This window comes from Stenella coeruleoalba (genome assembly GCF_951394435.1).
Source record: "Stenella coeruleoalba genome assembly, chromosome: 11".
NCBI lineage: Eukaryota > Metazoa > Chordata > Mammalia > Artiodactyla > Delphinidae > Stenella > Stenella coeruleoalba.
Genome location: NC_137157.1, coordinates 96,372,893 through 96,395,402, shown reverse-complemented (window position 1 = coordinate 96,395,402; position 22,510 = coordinate 96,372,893). Strand labels below are relative to the sequence as shown.

General features: G+C 51.4%; 1 protein-coding gene across 8 annotated transcripts in view; it reads right to left on the bottom strand.

Annotated features, from left to right (window-relative positions):
• Positions 1 to 524: 524 nt before the first annotated feature.
• Positions 525 to 22,510, bottom strand: part of VWF (von Willebrand factor) — a 203,779-nt gene continuing 181,793 nt past the window's right edge. For all 8 annotated transcript variants that reach the window (XM_079936255.1, XM_079936253.1, XM_079936258.1 and 5 more), the window contains 10 exons: positions 21,577 to 21,726; positions 16,567 to 16,677; positions 13,991 to 14,171; positions 12,998 to 13,038; positions 12,387 to 12,503; positions 8,414 to 8,512; positions 7,594 to 7,722; positions 7,025 to 7,064; positions 1,280 to 1,377; positions 525 to 825 (listed from right to left, as the gene is read on the bottom strand). In XM_079936255.1, coding sequence (XP_079792381.1) covers positions 637 to 825; positions 1,280 to 1,377; positions 7,025 to 7,064; positions 7,594 to 7,722; positions 8,414 to 8,512; positions 12,387 to 12,503; positions 12,998 to 13,038; positions 13,991 to 14,171; positions 16,567 to 16,677; positions 21,577 to 21,726 — 1,155 coding nt within the window. In that variant the 3' untranslated portion in view covers positions 525 to 636. The remainder of the gene's footprint in view (positions 826 to 1,279; positions 1,378 to 7,024; positions 7,065 to 7,593; positions 7,723 to 8,413; positions 8,513 to 12,386; positions 12,504 to 12,997; positions 13,039 to 13,990; positions 14,172 to 16,566; positions 16,678 to 21,576; positions 21,727 to 22,510) is intronic.

Here is a 22,510-nt window from a genome sequence, read left to right as displayed (position 1 = left end):
TGCCGCGAGGGACCACGTTCCCGCACATGCCCAGCACCGCGTTTCCAGCCCCCCAGCCCCCAGCCTCTCACCCTCCCACGGGGGCGACTGAGGAACACAGGCACTGGCTCAGCTGAGGGCTCAGAGAACCGCTTGCACACTCACTGGGGCCCCTTCCCCATCAAGTCAGCCACAATGGCCAGAGCCTGGCAGGAGCCTGGCTCTAGGGACTCCTCTGCTCTGCCCAGAAGCCCCTGGATTCAGAGACTGGAGACCCCAGTGTTCCAGAGCAAATCCCTTCTCCTTCAGCCACTGGGCTGTTTCCAAGGAGGCCTGGCGCTCACTTTCCCCTTCCCTCCCCGTGGACGCTGAGCTGCCACTTTCTCCCCGACGTGGGCGGTGCCTCCCGCAGACCCCGGGGCTCAAGTGTTTCCAGATGGAGCCTGTGCTCCCCTACCCCCCACCCCCTTCGGCACCAGCCTCAGAGCTCCAGCCCAGCCTACAACAGCCATCTCAGCCTAGATGAACCATGAGCCTTTGGCAAGATGACAGGTTGGCCTTTATTGTGGGCCCGGGGAAGCCCGGGAGCGGAGCACGCATGCGCCAAGCAGGGGTTGCCAAGCGGGTGGTGACGGGTGTCCGCGGCAGGACCGCGCCTCACTGGCGGCACTTCCTTGGGGAGCACTTGCACTGCATGGCGTTGAGGACCACGTGGTGGATGACGGAGCCGTTGGCGCAGCGCAGGGGCACCTGCATGGGCTCTGTGCGTGTGGGCGCGCAGCAGGCGCACTGGTCCTGCACGTCCTCTGTGTCGATGGAGTACAGGGCTTTGCTGGTGCATCTTCCCTACGGCAGGGCAGAGAGAGGCGGCCGTTGCGGGCGGTGGAGAGTGCCAGGGTGGGGAGGGCTCTGGGGCAGCCCACTTCCTCCACCTGCCCTCCTCCCATCAAGAAGGTCTGGCCTTGCCCGGAGAAACACGGGACAGCCAAACAACGTGTAAAAGAGCTCTCGGGAGGTCTGAAAGGCCTGTCCTAATGGAACTGTCACACCCAACTCCCATCTTCCATTAAGCAACTCTCCATTCTCTTCAGAGGATGTGTTGAATCATTGCTCGGTTTTTTTCTTCTAGGGTCAAAAGTTCCCATTTACTTCAATAAAACATAGGCTTTTTAAAAAAATTTTAAAAGCTCCCAGTTCCTTTCACTTCTCCCCCCTGTGAATTTCCCAGATCCTTCGACTCTGTAACTAAAGAGACGTGACCAAACAAAGAACTTGCCCCTCCTAACCGAGGACCCCTTACCTCGCAGTAGTGAATGTCCACTTGCTCTTCAGACAGACAGTCTCCCACTTTGACGTACTGCAGCTTGGCAGTGATGTCCTTGCACTCGGGCTCCTCACCTACAGGACAGGTGAGAGATGGGACCTGTTCTTCCACACAACACTCTCCAGCCCAGTTCCCTCATTTACTGGAAATAGGTCAATTTCACAGTAACCGGATCACCAAAGCCAGCCATGGGGAAGGCAAGTCAGTGGTCCTGGTTCCCCTCAGCTTCTCCTGGCCCTTCATATTCAGAGATATAGTTATCGCTGGGTTTAACTCACTTAATGGCACAATTTTAATTGCAGGAGGAGCGTAGATTCACTGTGCTTTGGTGATGTCAATGGATAGGACTTACTTTTATGTAATTGTAGACTCTAAAAACCATGATGAATAAATAAGGAAACACAAGCTTTAAATGACACATTAAACAAGCTGGACATAATTGATATTTATAGGACATTCCATCCGAAAACAACAGAATACACTTTCTTCTCAAGCGCTCATGGAACATTCTCCAGGATAGATCATATCTTGAGTCACAAATCAAGCGTTGGTAAATTTAAGAAAATTGAAATCGGATCAAGTATCTTTTCCAACCACAACGCTATGAGACTAGATACCAATTACAGGAAAAAAAAACTGTAGAAAATACAAACACATGGAGGCTAAATAATACGTTATACTAAATAACCAAGAACTCACTGAAGAAACCAAAGAGGAAATCAAAAAATACCTAGAAACAAATGACGTTGAAAACACGATGAACCAAAACCTATGGGATGCAGCAAAAGCAGTTCTAAGAGGGAAGTTTATAGCAATACAATCCTACCTCAAGAAACAAGAAACAACTCAAATAAACAAGCTAACCTTACACCTAAAGCAATTAGAGAAAGAGGAACAAAACCACCCCCCCCCAAAAGTTAGCTGAAGGAAAGATCGCAAAAATCTGATCAGAGGGCTTCCCTGGTGGCACAGTGGTTAAGAATCCGCCTGCCAATGCAGGGGACATGGGTTCAAGCCCTGGTCTGGGAAGATCCCACATGCCGTGGAGCAACTAAACCCATGCCACAACTACTGAAGCCCGTGCACCTAGAGCCTGTGCTCCATAAAAAGAGAAGCCACTGCAATGAGAAGCCTGCGCACCGCAATGAAGAGTAGCCCCCGCTCGCCACAACTAGAGAAAGCCCGTGTACAGCCAGCAACAAAGACCGCACACAGCCAAAAATTAAAAAAAAAAAAAAAATCAGATCAGGAATAAATGAAAAGGAAATGAAGGAAACATTAGCAAAGATCAATAAAACTAAAAGCTGGTTCTTTGAGAAGATAAACAAAATTGATAAATTATTAGCCAGACTCATCAAGAAAAAAAGGGAGAAGATTCAAATCAACAGAATTAGAAATGAAAAAGGAGAAGTAACAACTGACAGTGCAGAAATACAAAGGATCATAAGAGATTACTGCAAGCAACTATACGCCAATAAAATGGACAACCTGGAAGAAATGGACAAATTCTTAGAAAAGCACAACCTTCCAAGACTGAACCAGGAAGAAACAGAAAATATGAACAGCCCAGTCACAAGCACTAAAATTGAAACTGTGATTAAAAATCTTCCAACAAACAAAAGCCCAGGACCAGATGGCTGCACAGGCGAATACTATCATACATTTAGAGAAGAGCTAACACCTGTCCTTCTTAAAATCTTCTGAAATATAGCAGAGGGAGGAACACTCCCAAACTCATTCTACGAGGCCACCATCACCCTGATACCAAAACCAGACAAAGATATCACAAAAAAAGGAAACTACAGGCCAATATCACTGATGAACATAGATGCAAAAATCCTCAACAAAATACTAGCAAACAGAATCCAACAGCATATTAAAAGGATCATACACCATGACCAAGTGGGGTTTATCCCAGGAATGCAAGGATTCTTTAATATACTCAAATCAATCAATGTGATGCACCATATTAACAAATCGAAGGATAAAAACCATATGATAATCTCAATAGACGCAGAAAAAGCTTTCGACAAAATTCAACACCCAATTATGATAAAAACTCTCCAGAAAGTAGGCATAGAGGGAACCTACCTCAACATAATAAAGGCCATGTATGACAAACCCTACACACTAGGGTTTGCATTCCTATACACTAACGATGAAAAATCTGAAACAGAAATTAAGGCAACACTCCCATTTACCATTGCAACAAAAAGAATAAAATACCTAGGAATAAACCTACCTAAGGAGACAAAAGACCTATATGCAGAAATCTATGAGACACTGATGAAAGAAATTAAAGACAATACAAACAGATGGAGAGATATATCATGTTCTTCGACTGGAAGAATCAACATTGTGAAAATGACTATACTACCCAAAGCAATCTACAGATTCAATGCAATCCCTATCAAACTACCAATAGCCTTTTGCACAGAACTAGAACAAAAAATTTCACAATTTGTATGGAAACACAAAAGACCCCGAGTAGCCAAAGCAATCTTGAGAACGAAAAACGGAGCTGGAGGAATCAGGCTCCTAGACTTCAGACTATACTACAAAGCTACAGTAATCAAGACAGTATGGTACTGGCATAAGAACAGAAATATAGATCGATGGAACAAAATGGAAATCCCAGAGATAAACCCATACACACATGGTCACCTTATCTTTGATAAAGGAGGAAAGAATATGCAATGGAGAAAAGACAGCCTCTCTTCAATAAGTGGTGCTGGGAGAACTGGACAGCTACATGTAAAAGAATGAAATTAGAACACTTCCTAACACCATACACAAAAATAAACTCAAAATGGATTAAACACCTAAATGTAAGGCCAGACACTATAAAACTCTTAGAGGAAAGCATAGGCAGAACACTCTATGATATAAATCACAGCAAGATCCTTTTTGACCCACCTCCTAGAGAAATGGAAATAAAAGCAAAAATAAACAACTGGAACCTAATGAAACGTAAAAGCTTTTGCACAACAAAGGAAACCATAAACAAGACAAAAAGACAACTCTCAGAATGGGAGAAAATATTTGCAAAGGAAGCAACTGACAAAGGATTAATCTCCAAAATTTACAAGCAGCTCATGCAGCTTAATATCAAAAAAACAAACAACCCAATCCAAAAATGGGCAGAAGACCTAAATAGACATTTCTCCAAAGAAGATATACAGATGGCCAAGAAGCACATGAAAAGCTGCTCAACATCACTAATTATTAGAGAAATGAAAATCAAAACTACAATGAGGTATCACCTCACACTTGTTAGAATGGGCATCATCAGAAAATCTACAACAACAAATGCTGGAGAGGGTGTGGAGAAAAGGGAACCCTCTTGCACTGTTGGTGGGAATGTAAATTGATACAGCCACTATGGAGAACAGTATGGAGGTTCCTTAAAAAAGTAAAAATAGAACTACCATATGACCCAGCAATCCCACTACTGGGCATATACCCTGAGAAAACCATAATTCAAAAAGAGTCATGTACCACAATGTTCACTGCAGCACTATTTACAATAGCCAGGACATGGAAGCAACCTAAGTGTCCATCAACAGATGAATGGATAGAGAAGATGTGGCACATATATATACAATGGAATATTACTCAGCCATAAAAAGAAACAAAATTGAGTTATTTGTAATGAGGTGGATGGACCTAGAGTCTGTCATACAGAGTGAAGTCAGTCAGAAATAGAAAAACAAATACTGTATGCTAACACATATATAGAGAGAGAGAATCTAAAAAAAAGAAAAAAGGTTCTGATGAACATAGGGGCAGGACAGGAATAAAGATGCAGACGTAGAGAATGGACTTGAGGACACGGGGAGGGGAAAGGCTAATCTGGGACGAAGTGAGAGAGTAGTGTTGACATATATACACTACTAAATGTAAAATAGATAGCTAGTGGGAAGCAGCAGCATAGCACAGGGAGATCAGCTCGGTGCTTTGTGACCACCTAGAGGGGTGGGATAGGGAGGGTGGGAGGGAGACGCAAGAGGGAGGGGATATGGGGATATATGTATACGTATAGCTGATTCACTTTGTTATACAGCAGAAACTAACACAACATTGTAAAGCAACTGTATTCCAATAAAGATGTCAAAAATAATAAGATAAAAACCATAATGATCAGAGCAATCCTCCTGCGCTTATAACAATATCCAGAAGCTGACGGGCAATGAGGTAGCTAAGAAATACAATTAATCTCTATCCATCCCTGCAAATGTCATTGTCTCTGTGGGAGCTGATCGTAGGAGCCCTTATGGAATCTTCCCTTTGGGTATAGCTACCTCTGGGTCGCTAGCATGGGTCTCCTTATGTACAGGGGTTAAAAGCATTCAGATCTGAACCTCTCCTTGGCCCACTGATAATCTAAGATTTAATGCCACCTCATTATTGCCCGTCCCAACACTGGGAGTTTTCCATTCCTGGATGGCTCCAAATCTAAATCAACTTTAGCCACCTAATAGTTGGGCTCCCAGCTCCCAAATAATGTCATTTTAAAGTGAAAGGCTGCCAACCACATTAAGAGGGTGAAAAAGGAAAACACATTGAGCCCAACACACTATATTCTTTTGCTGTAGATTTAAATCCCTGAGCCTGGCTTCTTTTCCTTATGGAAGGTCCCCACCTCTTGAAAGCACAGACCAACACAGGCCCCTTTTGGCCTCGCTGCTAGTTTTGAAGATAACAGCCTCGGCGCAATTCCATGTGCAGCACGCCTAGAGAGAATGCATCTCCTCTGATGGTTTCCTGACCACATTCTTCAACCATGCAGACAAGAACCATAGAAAAAGATGCTTTCAGAGTGTGTTTTCCGCAATCTGCAACTTGGTTACAGCAACTACAGGGACTGTCAGAGTGAACCGTCAAGAAAAGAATGAATGACTGAATGCTGAAGATATTCGTGTTTTTACTCTTCCTTTCTCTACACAAAAATAAACATGGGAACGTGGGCCCGTGAACCCCAAAACTAAACTAAAAGACAAAGAATATTAGTCCAGGCAAGTAATTCTACATTCAGGGAATATAGCACTAACACTGGGATTCTGAAAGGTACTTGTGCTCATGGAAACAAGAACGCAAGAACATGTGGTGAGATGCTGTCTGGTGGGCAGGCTTGAGCTCCGTCTCCAAAGCTGCAGCCGTAACTATTGGGACCAACCAGTACAACACAACTGCAAGGTCAAGAGGAGCTGAGAGTGAAGCAGACGAGGTTAATAAAACTGAGACCAGCCTCATAAACCCTCGAGAAGGCTGTGTTCACTGCAGCCCCACAGCCAGCTGCTGGTTTCCCTTTCTCTCTGGGAGAGCTGCACGACACCCAAAGATTAGAGGCATACTGAATGTCCGCTCTGTCGAGATCATGAATCAAGGTGCCTGTCTTCAGGAGTTCTGGTGGCAGAGGGAAGACATTCTCTCATGATAGGACTACTATGACCAACCCAAGGCTCTGCAAGGGGAAAGGCAGGTAAGAGGCTAGTGACTGCCAGGAGTTTGGAAGGAAGGAGGAAGAGTGTGCCTCACAGGCATCTTGAAAGGGGGCTTGAGCAGGGGGCAGTCCAAGGACACGCAGGGTGGGGTGGAAGTGCCCTGCAGAATTGAACACAGTGACTGCAATATCTTTCTAGAAGAAAGTTCATCGCAAAGAACAGTCCCTGGACTTCTCCTGATGGATTTCAAGGGACAAGCTATTGGTAAGGTACTTACATGTGTCACAGCATGTGCCTGGAATTTTCATGATTTTCCCCTAAGAAAACAGCAAAGTCCCAGATTAGGCACAAATAGTACATAGTGGACACTTTCAGGCACTCCAGGCCAAGTCCTCCTCTGGACTCACAGTCCTGAGCTTCAGTCCCCAGAAATGAATGGGTTTTCCCATCACAGATGTGAATAGACTGACCACCCCACCTGGCCAGGCCGAAATGATTCTGATTATTCTGAATTCCCTTCCAGCTGAGTCACCAGGATCATCATTCCCAGGGGAGGCTGGAAATCAGTTTGCTCTCTCACCATCCCAATCAAGGATCACAGATCCAGTCTCCCTCAAAGGAAGGTGTTTTCTTAAAGCATATGGTACAGTTGAGAGAGTTTTGTCCCTGCATCAGGCTTTGATTTTGTAATTTCGTTGATTTTTAAACTAGGTCAGGGTTCTCCTTGGACACTGGGAATCACGTGTCCAACAGCAGAGCTGGACCACTGTTCAGAAGAACCCTCTTCTGAGAGTCGAAGATGGAGACAGTCAAGAGGAAAGCAGGGCCTGAGCCCCAGCTACTCACCCCCTCGGCCAGACACTTGTGTCCATCGAAGGGCGGGCAGCTCGTGACCCTCTTCTCCCAGATGAGCTCGCCTCTCTTGTTGACCCTGCAGAAGTGACTGTCACAGCCATCCTGGAGAGTCTCGTCGCGCTGGAAGGAAAGAGGGGAGGTGGGCAGAGCAAATCTGAAGACGGTGTTTGGGGTCCAAAGCCACTTCAAGCCATGACCTTGACTCCTTGGAGTTGTTGAGACAAGGTAGGGGACCTTAGAACAAGACCGAGGCAGTGTGTGCAAAGTCTCCACACCCAGAACCCAGAACGGAGGTGGAGTCCAGTTTTACGGCTTGTTAACTGGGAATGGGGCTGCATAAATGTAGGGCATCCCTAACTCTACTGACCACTTAACAGCTTAAAGAATTAAGACACAGCAAAGGGAAACTGGCCCTGGCCCATCAGTAGCTGAACTAGAGGTGAGCCAGGCGCCCCCTGCCAGCCCCACCAGCCCACTCTGGCTTTCATAGAGCCCAGTCTGTGTCACCCTGATTGCCTGGCCAGTCTCATAGACCATCAAGGCTGGAGAAAATCTTAAAGATCAACTCACTCCCAGTCACGGGGCCCTACACCAACTTCTGTCACAGAGAGTGACAAATTAGCCAAATCTAAGAGAGAATTCTGTACTTCCTAAAGGTTACCCATCTTTCCCTCATGAAATCAGAACTAGGTACAAAAGGAAGTCAATATTGACCCAAACTCAGTCCCTCTTCCTTGAAGAAAATATCCCCAAATAGGAAACCAGACGGCGGTCGTAGGGAGACCCCTGAGTTTAAGTTGCCCACACACACCTTCAGCATCATGATCTGTCCCCCTCGTAGCTGAATGGTGCAAGCCATAGGCAGGCATCTCCCGCAGCACTGGCCCTGCATCTTCTCTTCCTCGTAACCCTGTGTAACCAGGAGAAAAAGCAGCCTTAGTTTCAACCTCCCCCTAAGATCCCGATCGAAAGTAGGCCAAATGGTAAATGGTTTCATTAAGCAGCTGTTCAAACTAGAAATCTGGGGGTCATCCTTGTGTTCTCTCTTTTTCTTACCCCCCTGCCCCCTCATCACCAGATCTTGCCAAAAACTGCATCTTGAGCTCATCCACAGCTTGTCGTGCCAGGGTCCTCTGTCATCACCTGATCCAAGAAATCATCACCCACCGCTGGACTCTGTCACGGTAGTAACTGTCTTCCCACCTCTGTTCCTGCCAATCCAGCCGCTTCCCAGAAGACGGATTTCACTGTTTCACAAAAACGCCCCCCCAATCTGGGAGACAACATAGGGTGGCCAACGTTTTATTCTGCGAAGTATTTTAAACCATGTTAACAAAGCCAAAAAGTGATCATCAGCTGTCTCGTCACTGCGTTAAAATTAAAACTCTTTTAACTCTCCCCACCATGCCACAAAAAAAAAAAGAACTAAATCTAGAAAAGTTTTTTTTTTGGTTTTGTTTGGTTGGTTGGTTGGTTTTTTCAGGCAATGCTCTATTAGGGTCCCTGCTGCAGCAAGGGGCAGTGAGAACAAGTAACAGGTGCCCATGCTGGCTCGGTCCCAGAACACGGACAAGCTGGCTCCTCATATGGGGTGAAGGTAGGGGTGTTTAAAAGAATAAATTTAGTTCTGTGAAGACCAGCTATGGTGTCATTCTTTTTTTCATTTTGCTACATTTAGTAATGACTTAGAGATTCATTCCTTGGGGTCCTGAGGTTTTTCTACTATGAATCTCTAGCAGGTAGGTTTGGAGCCCCGGACAGAACATCTGGTCCTCTCACACTGCTCCCTTGCTCACTGCACTCCGACTGACAGCTCATAACCAGCTGGGGAGGTTAGGAGTCTATGCGCATCCACTGAACTCATCAGGGAAGCCGCAGAGAGAGAGCCCAGGCCACACACACACTCAAAGGACACTGCTGACATTTGAGGCCATCAGGTCACGTTTCACCGGTGAGCTTCAACTGTGTTTTCAAAAACGCACAGTTCCTGGCAGGTGTGGACCGAGGTGGATGGGAGAGGAAGAAAGAGACGGGAAAAACATCATGAATGTATGTGAGCGGTTGCAGTCAGAAAGAGGAAATAAAATGAGGCGTGAATCAGGCACGATTTCACGGGAGCGTGGATTGGGGCATTTTTTAGTGAGTGTTAGAAGAAGACACTAGGAAATGCCCTCCACTCAGCAGGCCCAAGGAGAAGAACGTGCCCAAAATCTTTACAAGAGAAGTGAGGGGTGGGGGACAAATGGAGGAGGGGTCTGCAAAGTGAAGGGATGGGGCGGTGGACGCACACTCCACACCCCAGAGAGGCAGAGGGCACGGTGAAGCGAAGAACAGGGAAAGGTGGTAGGCTCTGTGGGAGAAGAAGGGACAGGAGAAAGTGGAGGAGGGCGGAAGGTGAGAGGAAGGGCGATGATTTCAGAGGTGCTGTGGGGCCGGGGGAAGAGGGACGGGAGGACAGGGAACACGGCAGAAACCACTGGAAGGACGCAACAGAGAGAACGGACCCCGCAAGGCAAGAACACAGCTGCACTGGTGACAGGTCTGTCTGAGCCCTGCTGGCGGGGTACGCACCGCACAGCTGCCAGACGGACACGGAGGGCCGTGCTGACCAGACTTTGGCCGGAGCATCCAATCAGGAGCCGCCAGGTGCCCAGCCAACCACAGGCTCACTCACTCAGGTCTGAGCAGCCAACTAGCCCTGCTCCCCCTGTCCAGCGATGCCCCCCAAACTCTCCTCACAGGTGTCTCCCGGCCCTTTTCATAAACTACATCGGCTGCTCAAGGACCCCAGTCTTATCTCCCCGCTGCCCTTTTCTAACTCTTGCTTAAATGCCAGTCTGTCCCTGTGCCCCCTCCTGGGGGGTCATCGCTCAAGGTCAGCCCATGGTCATGCTCCTCTGGGAGGCCTTCTCAAGGTTCCTGGTCAGTGTCACCTCTCTTCCTCAAGCCTTCCTTTGTCTCTACCACCCAGCAGCACAGACCGGCTTCTGGGCTCCTTTTAGGTAAAAGCGTCGTCTCCCCTGAAGGAGACACAGGCCCCACGTCTCTGATGATGCTAAGAGTTCCATCTGACATCGGCAGTTCAAACAGACACAGACCAGCCTACGCTTGACCCACCACAGCTCCCCACCTGCAGGAGGCCACACGGAGGCCCTTCATGGCAGAGGAACGTGACAAGACCAGGTAAGCTGAGCTAGAATGGGGGCATCTGAGGCAGAGCTCAGCAAAGGCTGAGAGATACACAGCAGGGCTAATCTCAGGGATCTCAAGAGGGAGGAGATCCCTGGGGAGACAGCGGAATTTTGGAGGCGAGGAGGAGGAGTACACAGACCAAAAGGGGCCGTGAATTTAAAAATATTTAGAAACCTAAGTCTGGACTGGATTCTAAAGCCGGATTTCTATGGACGCAGAGGAAGTGGCCGTGCCACCCTCTGACCACCAGAGGGCGCAGGTAGAGAGTTAGTGGGCTCGTCCCCCCGCCTCCCCAGAACTCTCTCCTTCAGGACAGCTTAGCGTGGACCGCTTCCTGCATCCACTGTAGTTCCATGGACATCCAGTTAAAGGGATGCCAAAGACTCCAGACAGCATCATTCCATCCCATATTCAAGCCCAGATGTATGTAGGGGAGTTATCTCACACACACACTCACACACACACACACACACACACACACACACACACACACGCCTGCATCCGAAACCCTGAAACAACTGGGATTTTAAATTTAAAAAAAGCAAAAAGGCGTACTTCACTGGCTTCTTTCTAATTGAGGCGGGAATGTTCTCCTTGAGCCATTCTATCAGAAGTAGCTGTGTCTCCTACGGACCCCTTCACTCCCCTCGTAAATATGCTATTAAGCCCCTGCTTGGAGCTTCACACGGTGCCAGTGCCAGGAAGGGCACAGGTGCAGAACACTCCCCGACCTCAAGAGCGCCGACCACCAGCAGCTTGTCCTAACCTTGTCCCTAACCCACGCGTCACCCCTCCCCTCTGGCCGCTGTGCCGCGCCACTCCTCCCCGACCCCGCCCAGAACCCGCCCGCTGCCCCACCATCTGAAAGAGCAATGACTGTATTCTGTGCATCTAGCTCACAAGAAACTCATCTGACCAACCCTATTTTCTAAGACAGCAGGAGCCCCAAATGCAGAAGGCAGTTTGCGGAGGAAAGCAAGGCATCCTCCAGAGCGTTGGGTCCAGCTCTGCGAGGTGGGGCTAAGAGTCACGATAAGAATAGTGAAGTGCATGCTTTCCTCTACCCAACTAGAAATGATGATTCCACTTCCCAGAACCCACCCTCAGAAGTGTTCTGAGCAAACACAGTCATCGTGAGCTGGCAGGGTGAACTATTAAAACACGATGTCCAATAATAAAAGTATATGCTGAGGCAGAGCCCCTTCAAAGAATGTTGCAATAGAACCCTGCACATAGCAAGTGTCTGATAAATAACTGTGGACTGACTAGTCACTGATAAATATTTGTTGACTAATTTTTAATGTTTTCAAAGAACAGTAGTATGTTGCTTAAAAAGAATACGGAATTGTAAATATGGTATCACAAGCCTTGCAAATACAGAAAGAAAATGTTTGAATTTCCAAAACTAAATTATAATTATATCTGAGAAATGCAATTTGGGTAGGTGACTTTTATTCTCTTCCTTACTGTTGTCAAATATGTCCATAATCAGAAAATCACGAAAGTTTTTATTTAACGAGCCCGGTGATGTCCCATTGCTTGGGTCCCACAAGTACCCAGTCCACCCCCAGGCCCCCATGAGCCTCTCTCACCAGCGGGCAGTCCTCACAGGTGGTCTGCCTGCACTCCAGCTTGAATCCGGAGATGACCCCCGCCTGGACGGTGCAGAGGCAGGTGGTACACAGGTCAACCATCAGACTCCTCCCGGGCTGGAACCAAAGGGACCAGGGTCAGGCCTCCTGGCACCCGGAACCCCCGACCCTCCACTGCCCTCAGTCCCGTGAGTCGTCTGCCTTGGGCATGGGGGCCCGGCTGCCCAAAGCTGCCAGGATCCATCACCCTGATTCTCCTCCTGTCCCGAGAGGTCTGCTCCCTCCCTTCCCCACCCCACCTCAAGGATGGCATGGTAAGAGTGAGGGCTTTCCCAGCAGAGAGGGAGCTGGGGCAGAGGGAGCGGGGCAGATTGAAGCATGCACAGAAGAAACGCTCGAGTGCCTGGGGCCGGGATGTGAGCGCTAGAAGGCGGGGCCCGGGCCCCGGAGAGGTAGGGGTTCCACTCCAGGATGCCTGGGAAGCCCTGGAGGAAAGGAAAGTGTGGGTGGGGCAGGCCCCCCGGCTCCTTTCACTTGCACTTTAGAATGACACCCTTCCCACAGCACCCCATCCCTGCCCCCCAGGCGCCCTGGAGAAGGCGGCAGCTCACCCCGATGATGGTGCCGTTGAGCACACAGGCCTGCACAGGCTCTGGGGAGAGACAGGCACAGGGTATGAGTGTGCGGAGCACAGCTGGTGAAGGCCCACGACCCAGCTGCTCCTCCCAGGCTGGGCCTCCCTGCTCCACCTGCCGGTCCTTCTCCCCACCCAGCGCCAGGCGCTGTGGGTCCTCCTGCCGGAGCCCACGTGGCCACAGTGGCCCCAGGCCCGCTGAGGAAGGGCAGCTACCTGCTGCCCACCACCCAGCCCGCAGGAAGAAGGTCCCTGGAGTCCTCGAGGGGAGGGCACTTGTTTAAGTGATTCACACCCAAGGGGTGAGTGGGAGGATGTTTGGCTTGTCAAAGAAAGACACTCTACTCCGGAAACTTTAAGCGCCAAGATAAAATCACACACAGAGCTCAGGACGCGGTGGCGAGAGCTGTTCGCTGCTGCTGCTGCTGCTGCCGTCGGTTGTTTGGCTGGTTGGTTAGTTGGCTGGTGGGTGGGTTAGTTGGTTGCTTGGTTGGTTTATTTGGTTGGTTGGTTGGTTGATTGTGTGGTTTGTTGGTTAGTTGGTTGACTGGTTGGTTGATTGGTTTGTTTGTTTATGTGGTTGGCTGGTTGGTTGGTGGGGTTAGGGGATGGGCAGTCGGAATACCTTTTCCAGCCGAATGATTGAGAAGTCTCTAGAATTAGAGAAGCCTGGGTCCAAGCCCAGTTCTACCACTCACTAACTCACAAGAGCAAAGGGAGGTATAATGGTACCCACCTCATGGGATTGTCATAAGGATGACATGAGACAGGGTACAAAACCAGCGCTGACACAGTGACGACCCTCAGGAAATTGTCCCATTTCCCTCATCTTACTTGCTCTCTCCCCGAAGTGTTAGCAACTGATGGAGAGATTTGATCCTCCCCGTTTCCCTGAGCTGCTCAAAAGGCAAGGATTCGGGGGCCTTAGAGGAGAGAGAGGCTTGAAGGCGGGCTTGGTAGCACATCTTACTGCAGTGACAGGTGGGGCAACAGTCCGAGGTCTGACAGCTCAGCTGGAAGCCCGAGGGGCAGGTGGGGACGTCCAGTTGGGGGCAGGAGACATTCCTCTGTTGCACGAAGACTTCCTCCTTGACTCGGACACACTCGTAGATGAGGCAGGGGTCCTCGGGAGAGGCCCAGTGAGAGCCAACCTGTGGTCGGAGCACCCAAGTTGGTCAGGGGGCCAAGGTCCCGCTGGGAGTGGGCGGCCCCCTCAGGAGCTGGTGTGGGTCCTGGAGGTGAGCCCGGCTCAACGGCTAAGCCCTGCCCACAGGGTGAGGTGCACAGAGGGAGGGACAGCTCATCCGGGTCCTTCAGTGAGTCTGGGTCAGAGTCACCCTGACCAAGATCCTAGCTCAGAGCCCCGTGTGCTCCCAAGACAGAGTCTTGAGCCACCGGAGGAAGCACCTGGGGACACCTAAGGATGCTCCCTCCACCCTGGGCTCGGCTGGGAGCTGAGTGTCCAGGAACGGCTGCATGGGGAGACAGTGGAGGGGAGATGTGGAGGGAAACTCAGCCCAGCACCCAACCTCGTGCTGCTTCCCTCTGGTACAGGGAGCCGGTGAGAGCCGGGGATGCCGGTGTCTGACCCTCGGCTCTGAAATCTGCCCTGAGCTCCCAGGCTGCACACAGGCGGCCTGTCCCCAAGGGCACCACAGTCAAGGACCACTGAGTGTCCAGAACATGGTTCAGAAAGTCCCTGCGGAGGTTCTGCCCGGACAACACGTGACCATGAGCACGGTCTGTGTGGTCCAGCTCCCAGACACGCAAGCGGGGGCACCTGCCCTGCCCACTCCAGGCCCAGCCACATCTCTTGGCCCCTGTTGCCTTTCTTCTCTTTCCAGAAGAGAAGCAGAAAGTACCACACACTGCGGCCTCTCTCCTGACCCCCCTGACTCCCCCGACCAAAGCTCCCCGCTGCGGGCCACGCCCCACTCCGACCACGTACCCGCCAAGCTTTGGGCGCATCAAGAGGACCTGTCCCTACCACACCTGCTGGGCCCCCCAGAGCCACTGCCGACCCGCAAGTCTTGTAGGTAAGATGGAGACTTGAATTGGGAAGGGAAACTCTTTTGTGAACACTGATGCGGGTCAGGGCTGAGGGAGCCCTGGAGGCAGATGAGAGACCAGAGGCGGGTGGGGGGCGGGGGGGAGCGGTGAAGAGGATGCTGAGCCTCAAAGGGACAAGCAGGGCTTCCCTGGTGGCGCAGTGGTTGAGAGTCCACCTGCCGATGCAGGGGACACGGGTTCGTGCCCCGGTCCGGGAAGATCCCACATGCCGCGGAGTGGCTGGGCCCGTGAGCCATGGCCGCTGAGCCTGCGCGTCCGGAGCCTGTGCTCCGCAACGGGAGACGCCACAACAGTGAGAGGCCCGCGTACCGCAAAAAAAAAAAAAAGGAGACCAGCTGTCAACCCCAACCAGGATGGAGTAGCCTCTGGCCCTGGGGAGGAGGTGCAAAGCCAGCCTGATCCTAGGATGGACTGGGGAAAAAAGAGGTTAAAAGCATGGAGAGGAGGGACACAGCAGGGAAATCCACAGGTAACCAGAATTAGAAGAGGGAGGTGGGAACCTCTGTGGGAAACTCAGTCTGTCACCACCAAGGAGGAGGAGACTGGTGGGCCAGGGTAGGAGGTGAGCAGGTGAGCACGTTCAGGGCAGGACAGGTAACCCTTTGCCCTCCTTCTAAACAGAGTGTGTTTTGGTCTCGCTGGAGGACTCAGAAGGGGAAGGTCCCTAGGTGCACCTCACCCCCTCCCAGCATCCACGTCCTGAGGATTCCAGGGCTTAGCACCCGTCCACTTCATCCTTATCCATCAGAGTTAAAGGACTGGTAGCATCCTAGCATGTGGGCTACGACTGACTCCCGGGGAGGGATCCTCTGTGCTTCAGAAACTGGCTTTATGAGCCCAGAGTCAAAGTGAGCGCCTCTGGGCCACGAAGGAGAAGCGACCCTGCTCTGTGTCAGGGGAGGGGATCTGGGGGTGGGGGCTGGGCAGGAGAAGACAAGGGTGGGGAGACGGGGGCTGCCAACACGCCCAGGGGCTAAGCCAGAGCTGCAGAAGGGGGCTCAGGGGCCCTGGGAACAGAAATGTAGTTTGCTTCTCTGGGTTACATATTTCTCCAACAGAAACCAGTGAAAAGGTCAGAAGACGCCGCCTGGGCCGGTGTGGCAGGGTGCCAGGCCCACGACACGGCCCTGCACCACCCATCGGCGGAAGCAGGTCCTCAGCTTCACAGGTTAAACAGGAGAACATGACCCCCACCCGCAGGCGTTCACAGAACTCAGAGGGAGGGAACTGGGCTTCTCCCAAAATCCACACAACGGGAAGTCTGGGGCAACTTTAACTAGTTCCCCGGGAGCAAGGTGATCCCAGCTGACATCTGGATAAACCAACAGCCGCATTAAACTCTCTGTGGGGAAAGCAAAAGGCAGGGAATGAGCTTCTACTTTACGGACGGAACCAAGGGCAGCACTGGACCCCAGATGGACGACCAGGCTGGTGAGGCCCCCGCTCTCCTTCCTACCCGCCCTGGCCCAGACCTACACTCTTCCAGGAGGACTGCGAGTCTCCCCGAGGGGAGCCGGTCACCACCTCGCAGGCAGATGGCAGGCACGTTCCACAGCACTCGCCTTCGTGGAGAACGTAAGTGAAGCCCTGAAAACACACAAGGGGTGGAGCGTCAGGACAGGCCGGCAGCAAAGACAGGTGTTCTGGTCCACTCGGCAGGTGTACGGAGCCCTGGGGCTTGCAGAGGCACAGCTGGACCGGATGTTTTCATCTCTGCCCTCCACCAGCCCCTCGATCATGCTAAGTGGTCAGGAAGCGTCACCCACTGAGTCACTATGGGTCTTACACCAGCCGAAGAGACACAAGCCTGCCCTCTGCAAACTTCCACTTAAGAAGAGCCAGTCCATGGGAGTATTAAAGATGCTCAGAGCTCACTCAGAAGCAGCTGGCTGCCCTGATGTTCATCACAGCCCAAATCTAGGGTCCCTCACTGACTGGGGGAGAACATTCCAGAAGCCTGGAGTCCTGGTTCTGCCCTAACAGGGCTAATTATCTGCACAACATGAGTGCCTTGACCCCAGGACCTCTCAGCGATGTGCAGAGCTGGGCTTCCCCAGGTCGTCACTTGACATTTACCTAGTAGTTTACGGGGCACAGTGAGACGAGACCCACTTTCCCCAGAAATCCTGCCAGGGAGGCCAGCATCCTGCAAGTCTGAAGTCTGCCAGCCTATCCCCCCTCTTGGAGGTCCTCCAATCTGGCCAAAGCATCGGGAACTTGGATTGAAATCCTCCAATGAAAACTCTGAAGCGACGTACAAAGAACAGACAAAACGATGACATGTGAGGCTGTCCCAGGGGCCGAGGGGCAAGAACCAGGGCCTGTGCAGCATCTCGGAGAGAAGGGCGAACTGCAGCCGCAGCCGTTCGGGATGGGGGTGGGTACCACACCCGCTCTGCTCCCCAAGAGCGCTCACAAGCAGGGCCCAGTCAGAGGACGCACTCAACACTCGGTATCATCCCAGGTGGTGCCTCTCCCGGGGGAACACGAGGACCCCAGAGACCTGGCTCAACTTTGTAGCATCTCCATGGGACCTACTTACACCCCGACCTGCGTCACAGCGGTGCCCAGTGAACTGCCCTCAGCCCTTGATCAGCGGAGAGCTAGTTAGTTATCGTGCACCTATGATGTACTAGGTGCTTTGGAGGCGCCAACAAATTAGGAGGATACACTCGACACGCCCTCCGCCACGCCCTCCGCCACGCCTCCGCCACGCCCTCCGCCACGCCCTCTGCTACAAGGCAGGATACACAAAATGGCACAAAAGAAACAGACACGAAGGAGCCTGGAACAGAGACATCGATGCCTTAGGGATCTAGAGTCACCCTTGGGCACCCCCCTCGGGGTGCTGAGTGGTCTGGATTTGTGCATACTCTATGTTTTCTGCTGCCTCCACCACGGGCAAATACACTGCGGGTTATGGGTGACCCAGGCTGGATGCCTGGTTCTCGTGCTCAGGTGCTCCCAGCCACGCCTCCAGGTTCTGGGGCTGCCGACTTTGCAAGATTCCCCTCCACAGTTTCCTCCTGCACAACCAGGGCTCATCCTGTATTTTCATCTCTGTTTCTTTTCCCGTACTCCTCCAAACCCTCTAGCTTATATCTGTCCAAAACAGACATCTCAGACCTTTCTCCCTACCCTCTTCTCTATCCTGTTTTCACTGGTTTCCCAATTAAGAGTGGAACTGAGTAGGTCTGATATCCACCCAAGCTGGAAACAGATGCCACTGGAAAATAACTTCCTCACTGATTTAACAGCACAATTGCCACAGCTGAGACGGAGGTGGAGGCCTGGAGCGCTGGCCCCTGTCTCTTGGCCGGGTCGTCCTGGCCCTTACAACACCCGTGTGGCCAGCTGTACCAGCCTAGCAGCAGGGGCCCCGGCCTGGGAGTCAGGACACGCACGTGTCTGCTGGCTTCAGACGAGCCTCAGTGTAGTGGCCAATGGGAAGAACAGCCCTGCCTCTTCTTCCTTCTGGAAGGGTATCACGAGGATGAATAAAACATAATGGATTGCATTCAGTCGCTCAGAACACAGTTCCTGAAGCTACAATTTAGTCTGACTCCGGGGTCTAAGGGTCATAAGCCTTCAAAGAAAAACTCCTCTGAGGTTTATACAAAAGAGCAGGAATTTCTCTTGCTGTCAACGCAGAAGCAAGGCCATAGTACACCTATGAAACTCTTTGGGACACCAGCAACGCCCTTTGCTTATCTCACGTCACGTTTCTGATGTGACGCGTAGAGGATTAATTATGGTGATGGTAGGGGAAAGCGTATTTCTGCAGACAGTGGCTTATAAAGGAAGAATCAGAGGGTGATGGTGGTAGTGTTCTTTTTTCTTTTTTCTTTTTTTTTTTTTTTTTGTCACAGCCTAGACAGCAAATGAATCCAGGTAAGTGAGCCTAAATGCCTCTGGAGTCTGACCAGAGCTGATCCTCTCCTCTACGAAGAATGAAGCCTGAGGCCGTTCACTAAAGCTCCCACTTCAACACACAATACAGACCAAAGCCCAGCCTCCCCTCAGCTGTAACTAAATCTCAGTGCTTCCTTCTCCTCCCAGAAGGTGTGAACATTCTGTCTCTAAGACAGGCCACTCCGCCACCCTAGAGCCATCATCCGGTCGAGAGTTCTGGACGTGGTACCCCCTGCACTCATTTCTGACCTCGGGACCCACCATCTTCCTGAAGCCGCCTCCAGCGCCTTGGCCTCTAGACAACCAGGTTCACACCCTGTGCCCTGCATTGATGGACCAGAGTGGGGACTGCACAGAGGACCCAGAGTCCACGGGCTGAGCTGAGCCCATCCATTTTCTTCTTGAGAAGTTCATCTCTGGAGCAACACAGATTGAACAGGTCTGACTGGACGGGGCGAACCCTGGACCTGAAAAGCCACACTGAGTTGAAGCCAGGTTCCATAAAGCCACGTGCAAATGAAGCTTCTGAGAAAGCGAAACATCCTCCCAGGCCCACAGTGAGGAACCGGACGGATGGGCAGAGAGAAGCGGAGACAGGGGCTCACGGGACAAACGGAGAGAAAAGTGGTACAACCACGGGGCCCACCTGCAGGCCCTGCACTTCGTTTCTGAGTGATCCCTGTCTTTCCTATAAATCCCCTTTTTATTTATTTTTAAATTTGTTTATTTATTTTTGGCTGCGTTGGGTCTTCGTTGCTGTGCACGGGCTTTCTCTAGTTGCGGCGAGCGGGGGCTACTCTTCGTTGCGGTGCGCAGGCTTCTCATTGCGGTGGCTTCTCTTGTTGCGGAGCACGGGCTCTAGGCGCGCGGGCTTCAGTAGTTGTGGCGCGCAGGCTTCAGTAGTTGTGGCGCGCAGGCTTAGTTGCTCCGCGGCATGTGGGATCTTCCTGGACCAGGGCTCAAACCCGTGTCCCCTGCGTTGGCAGGTGGATTCTCAACCACTGCGCCACCAGGGAAGTCCCTCCCCCTCTTTTTATTTTAGCAAGCTTGAGTGGATTCCATTCTTTGCAATCAAAACTCCCTACCAAAACACAAAACATACTGGGGGCCCATTTTATAAAAACAACCTCTAAACACCACTCTCTTTACTTGATAGCAAGTTATTTCCACTGCCTCCCATGGCCTGTGGGAGGAGATGGAGACCGATGGGTTTCCAAAGCCTAGTGTTCCCCAAAGGCACACCTGGAACCACGGCATCATCCTCTCCCAAGGGGGCCGGCAGCCCTGCTCCTCCGCAGCATGAGCCAGGCAGGTAGCGCGCAGATGACCTGAACAGAACCCCCCATCTGTGGATTCACTCCCAGGCCCTCCCCTCCGTCACCAAACCACACACGCTTCCGAAAAGAAGCATCGAGAGGCTGCTCTGCACCGCGGTTACAAAAGCAACCGCTACACGCGTGCACTTGCCTGTGCTGCCTCCTCTGCTTTTATCATTATTTTCTACTGATAACGATGCAGTGATAATAGTAGTGTAACTGGGCAGAACACTATGGAGCCTTCCTGGGACAGGCCCCCCTCCCCCCGCCGGACCCTCTGCTTCAGCTCCTCTCTGAAGGACCTACGTAACAGTATTTAATGCACATTTCCTGAGTTGTTTTGCAGATGTGAAAACCCCCCACCAAACGGAAGATGTTAACTACTGGGTGACCTGAGAACGTAGCCCCAGGCCTCCTGTAGCCTAAGGACTGATCACGGTAACCCCTGTGACACCGCCCGGTTACCTCACCATCAGCCAATCAGAGAACTGTGCACGGGCCGCCCGTCCCCTGCATGGCCCTGCAATAAGCCTTTCTCTGCTCCAAACTCCGACATCTGCATTTGGCCTCACGGCGCATCGGGCACGTGAACTTGCGCTAACAATAATAGCATTAAACCAGCAAACAGAATTGAACCCACAGTACCCCCGCGGACTGTGGTTCCCTTTTTCTAGAGTCTGCTCAGTCTTCAATGTGCAAGAATAAAGCTCCCCAGACACACAAGAGCCGTAGGGACAGGCCTCCACACGAAGAATTAGAAACTGGACTGGGGGTTTCAAACCCCCAAATCATACCTCAAATTATAAACATGGCTCAACTTCTGTACCTCAAATGATAAACCTGGCCTGAAAACTCACCAACCGGTGTAGAAACACTACAGTACACGGACACGGGGACCATCTCAGAAAATTCAGGACCTAGGTCTGTACTAGGTGTAGGCTAAGGAGATGTCTGAAAAGGGAAGAGATAGATAGGGGGAAATATCAAGCCCTGTTTTCTAGGCAATTAAGCCACATCTCTGCTTAGACCAACTCCCCAGCCCTGTGGACTCAAGACCGCACAGCAGACATGACTGCCAGCCAAGAACTGGTCACAGAAGGATGACAGCAATCCTCTCCTCATGCTCCTTTCCTTCACTCAGCCCCACTCCCCTCCTTGCCCCTCCCCTCTGGCCTTGAACCAGAGGTTCCTAAAGGGGCTTTCTTGCCTATTCCTGGGATCCCCTCCCCTACTTCCCTACCCTATTCCTCCCCCTTACCGGCCGGCAGCTGTCTCCACAGGCCTTCTGAGAGCACTGGGCCACACGCAGGCCCATCACGGCATCCTCCAGGTCCGTGCAGGTGCACACGTCACAGCCCTCCTCCCAGAACTGGCCCACAGGGTAGATGGTGCCTTGGTGGACACACACCTGTAGACACAAGGTTTCCGAGAGTGAAGTGACTCAGTTCATCTAAACAAGAGGTGAGTAAGCATCTACGGCGTGCTGGAAGCTACTCTAGGTGCTGAGACTACAGCAATAAATGAAAGCAACATAGTCTCTGCCCACGCGAAGGGATGCTTGCATAGTAGAGTTTGCCCTCTTCCCTCCCCTGCCCACCTGCCTCAGGAAGGTTCACCCTGGGAGTGGCTCCTTTTGAGTCCCTCGAGGCCCTCAAGTGGGGATGTAACACACTGGCCGCCTTGACCCACTATCACTGCTGCCCTAACTGCATTTAACTCCTTCCTGTGTCACACGGAAAGCTGCACCCTAATTCTCAGACCTAGTAAATGTCCTTGAACTTGGAACCCACCCACGTATAGCCCTCTGTCCCATCAGGAGTGGCTGAAGGTGAGGGAAGGGTGGGCAGGGGTTATGAAGGAGTGTTCCCTTCATGCCCACCAATGACAAGGAATGTATCAAGAGAAGACAGAGCGTGAGATGTGTTTGAGAGACAAGGGATCCTGTCTGGAAGAACTGTAGGCTATGGAAGGAATGTGGGACATGAGATCCCAACGGTTGGTTACGATTAGAATCGTAAAGCCTGGGATGCACGTGATACACACGCTCAGCCTTTATCTTCTAGGAATGAGGTACTGAAGAAACGCTTGGATCATGAGGCTTAGAGGCAGGTTTTAAATTACCCCAAGTGTGTCCTCTGAGGGGCACATTTTTCAAACCATTTTCCTACACCTGCTCAGTCTTCCCGCTTTTG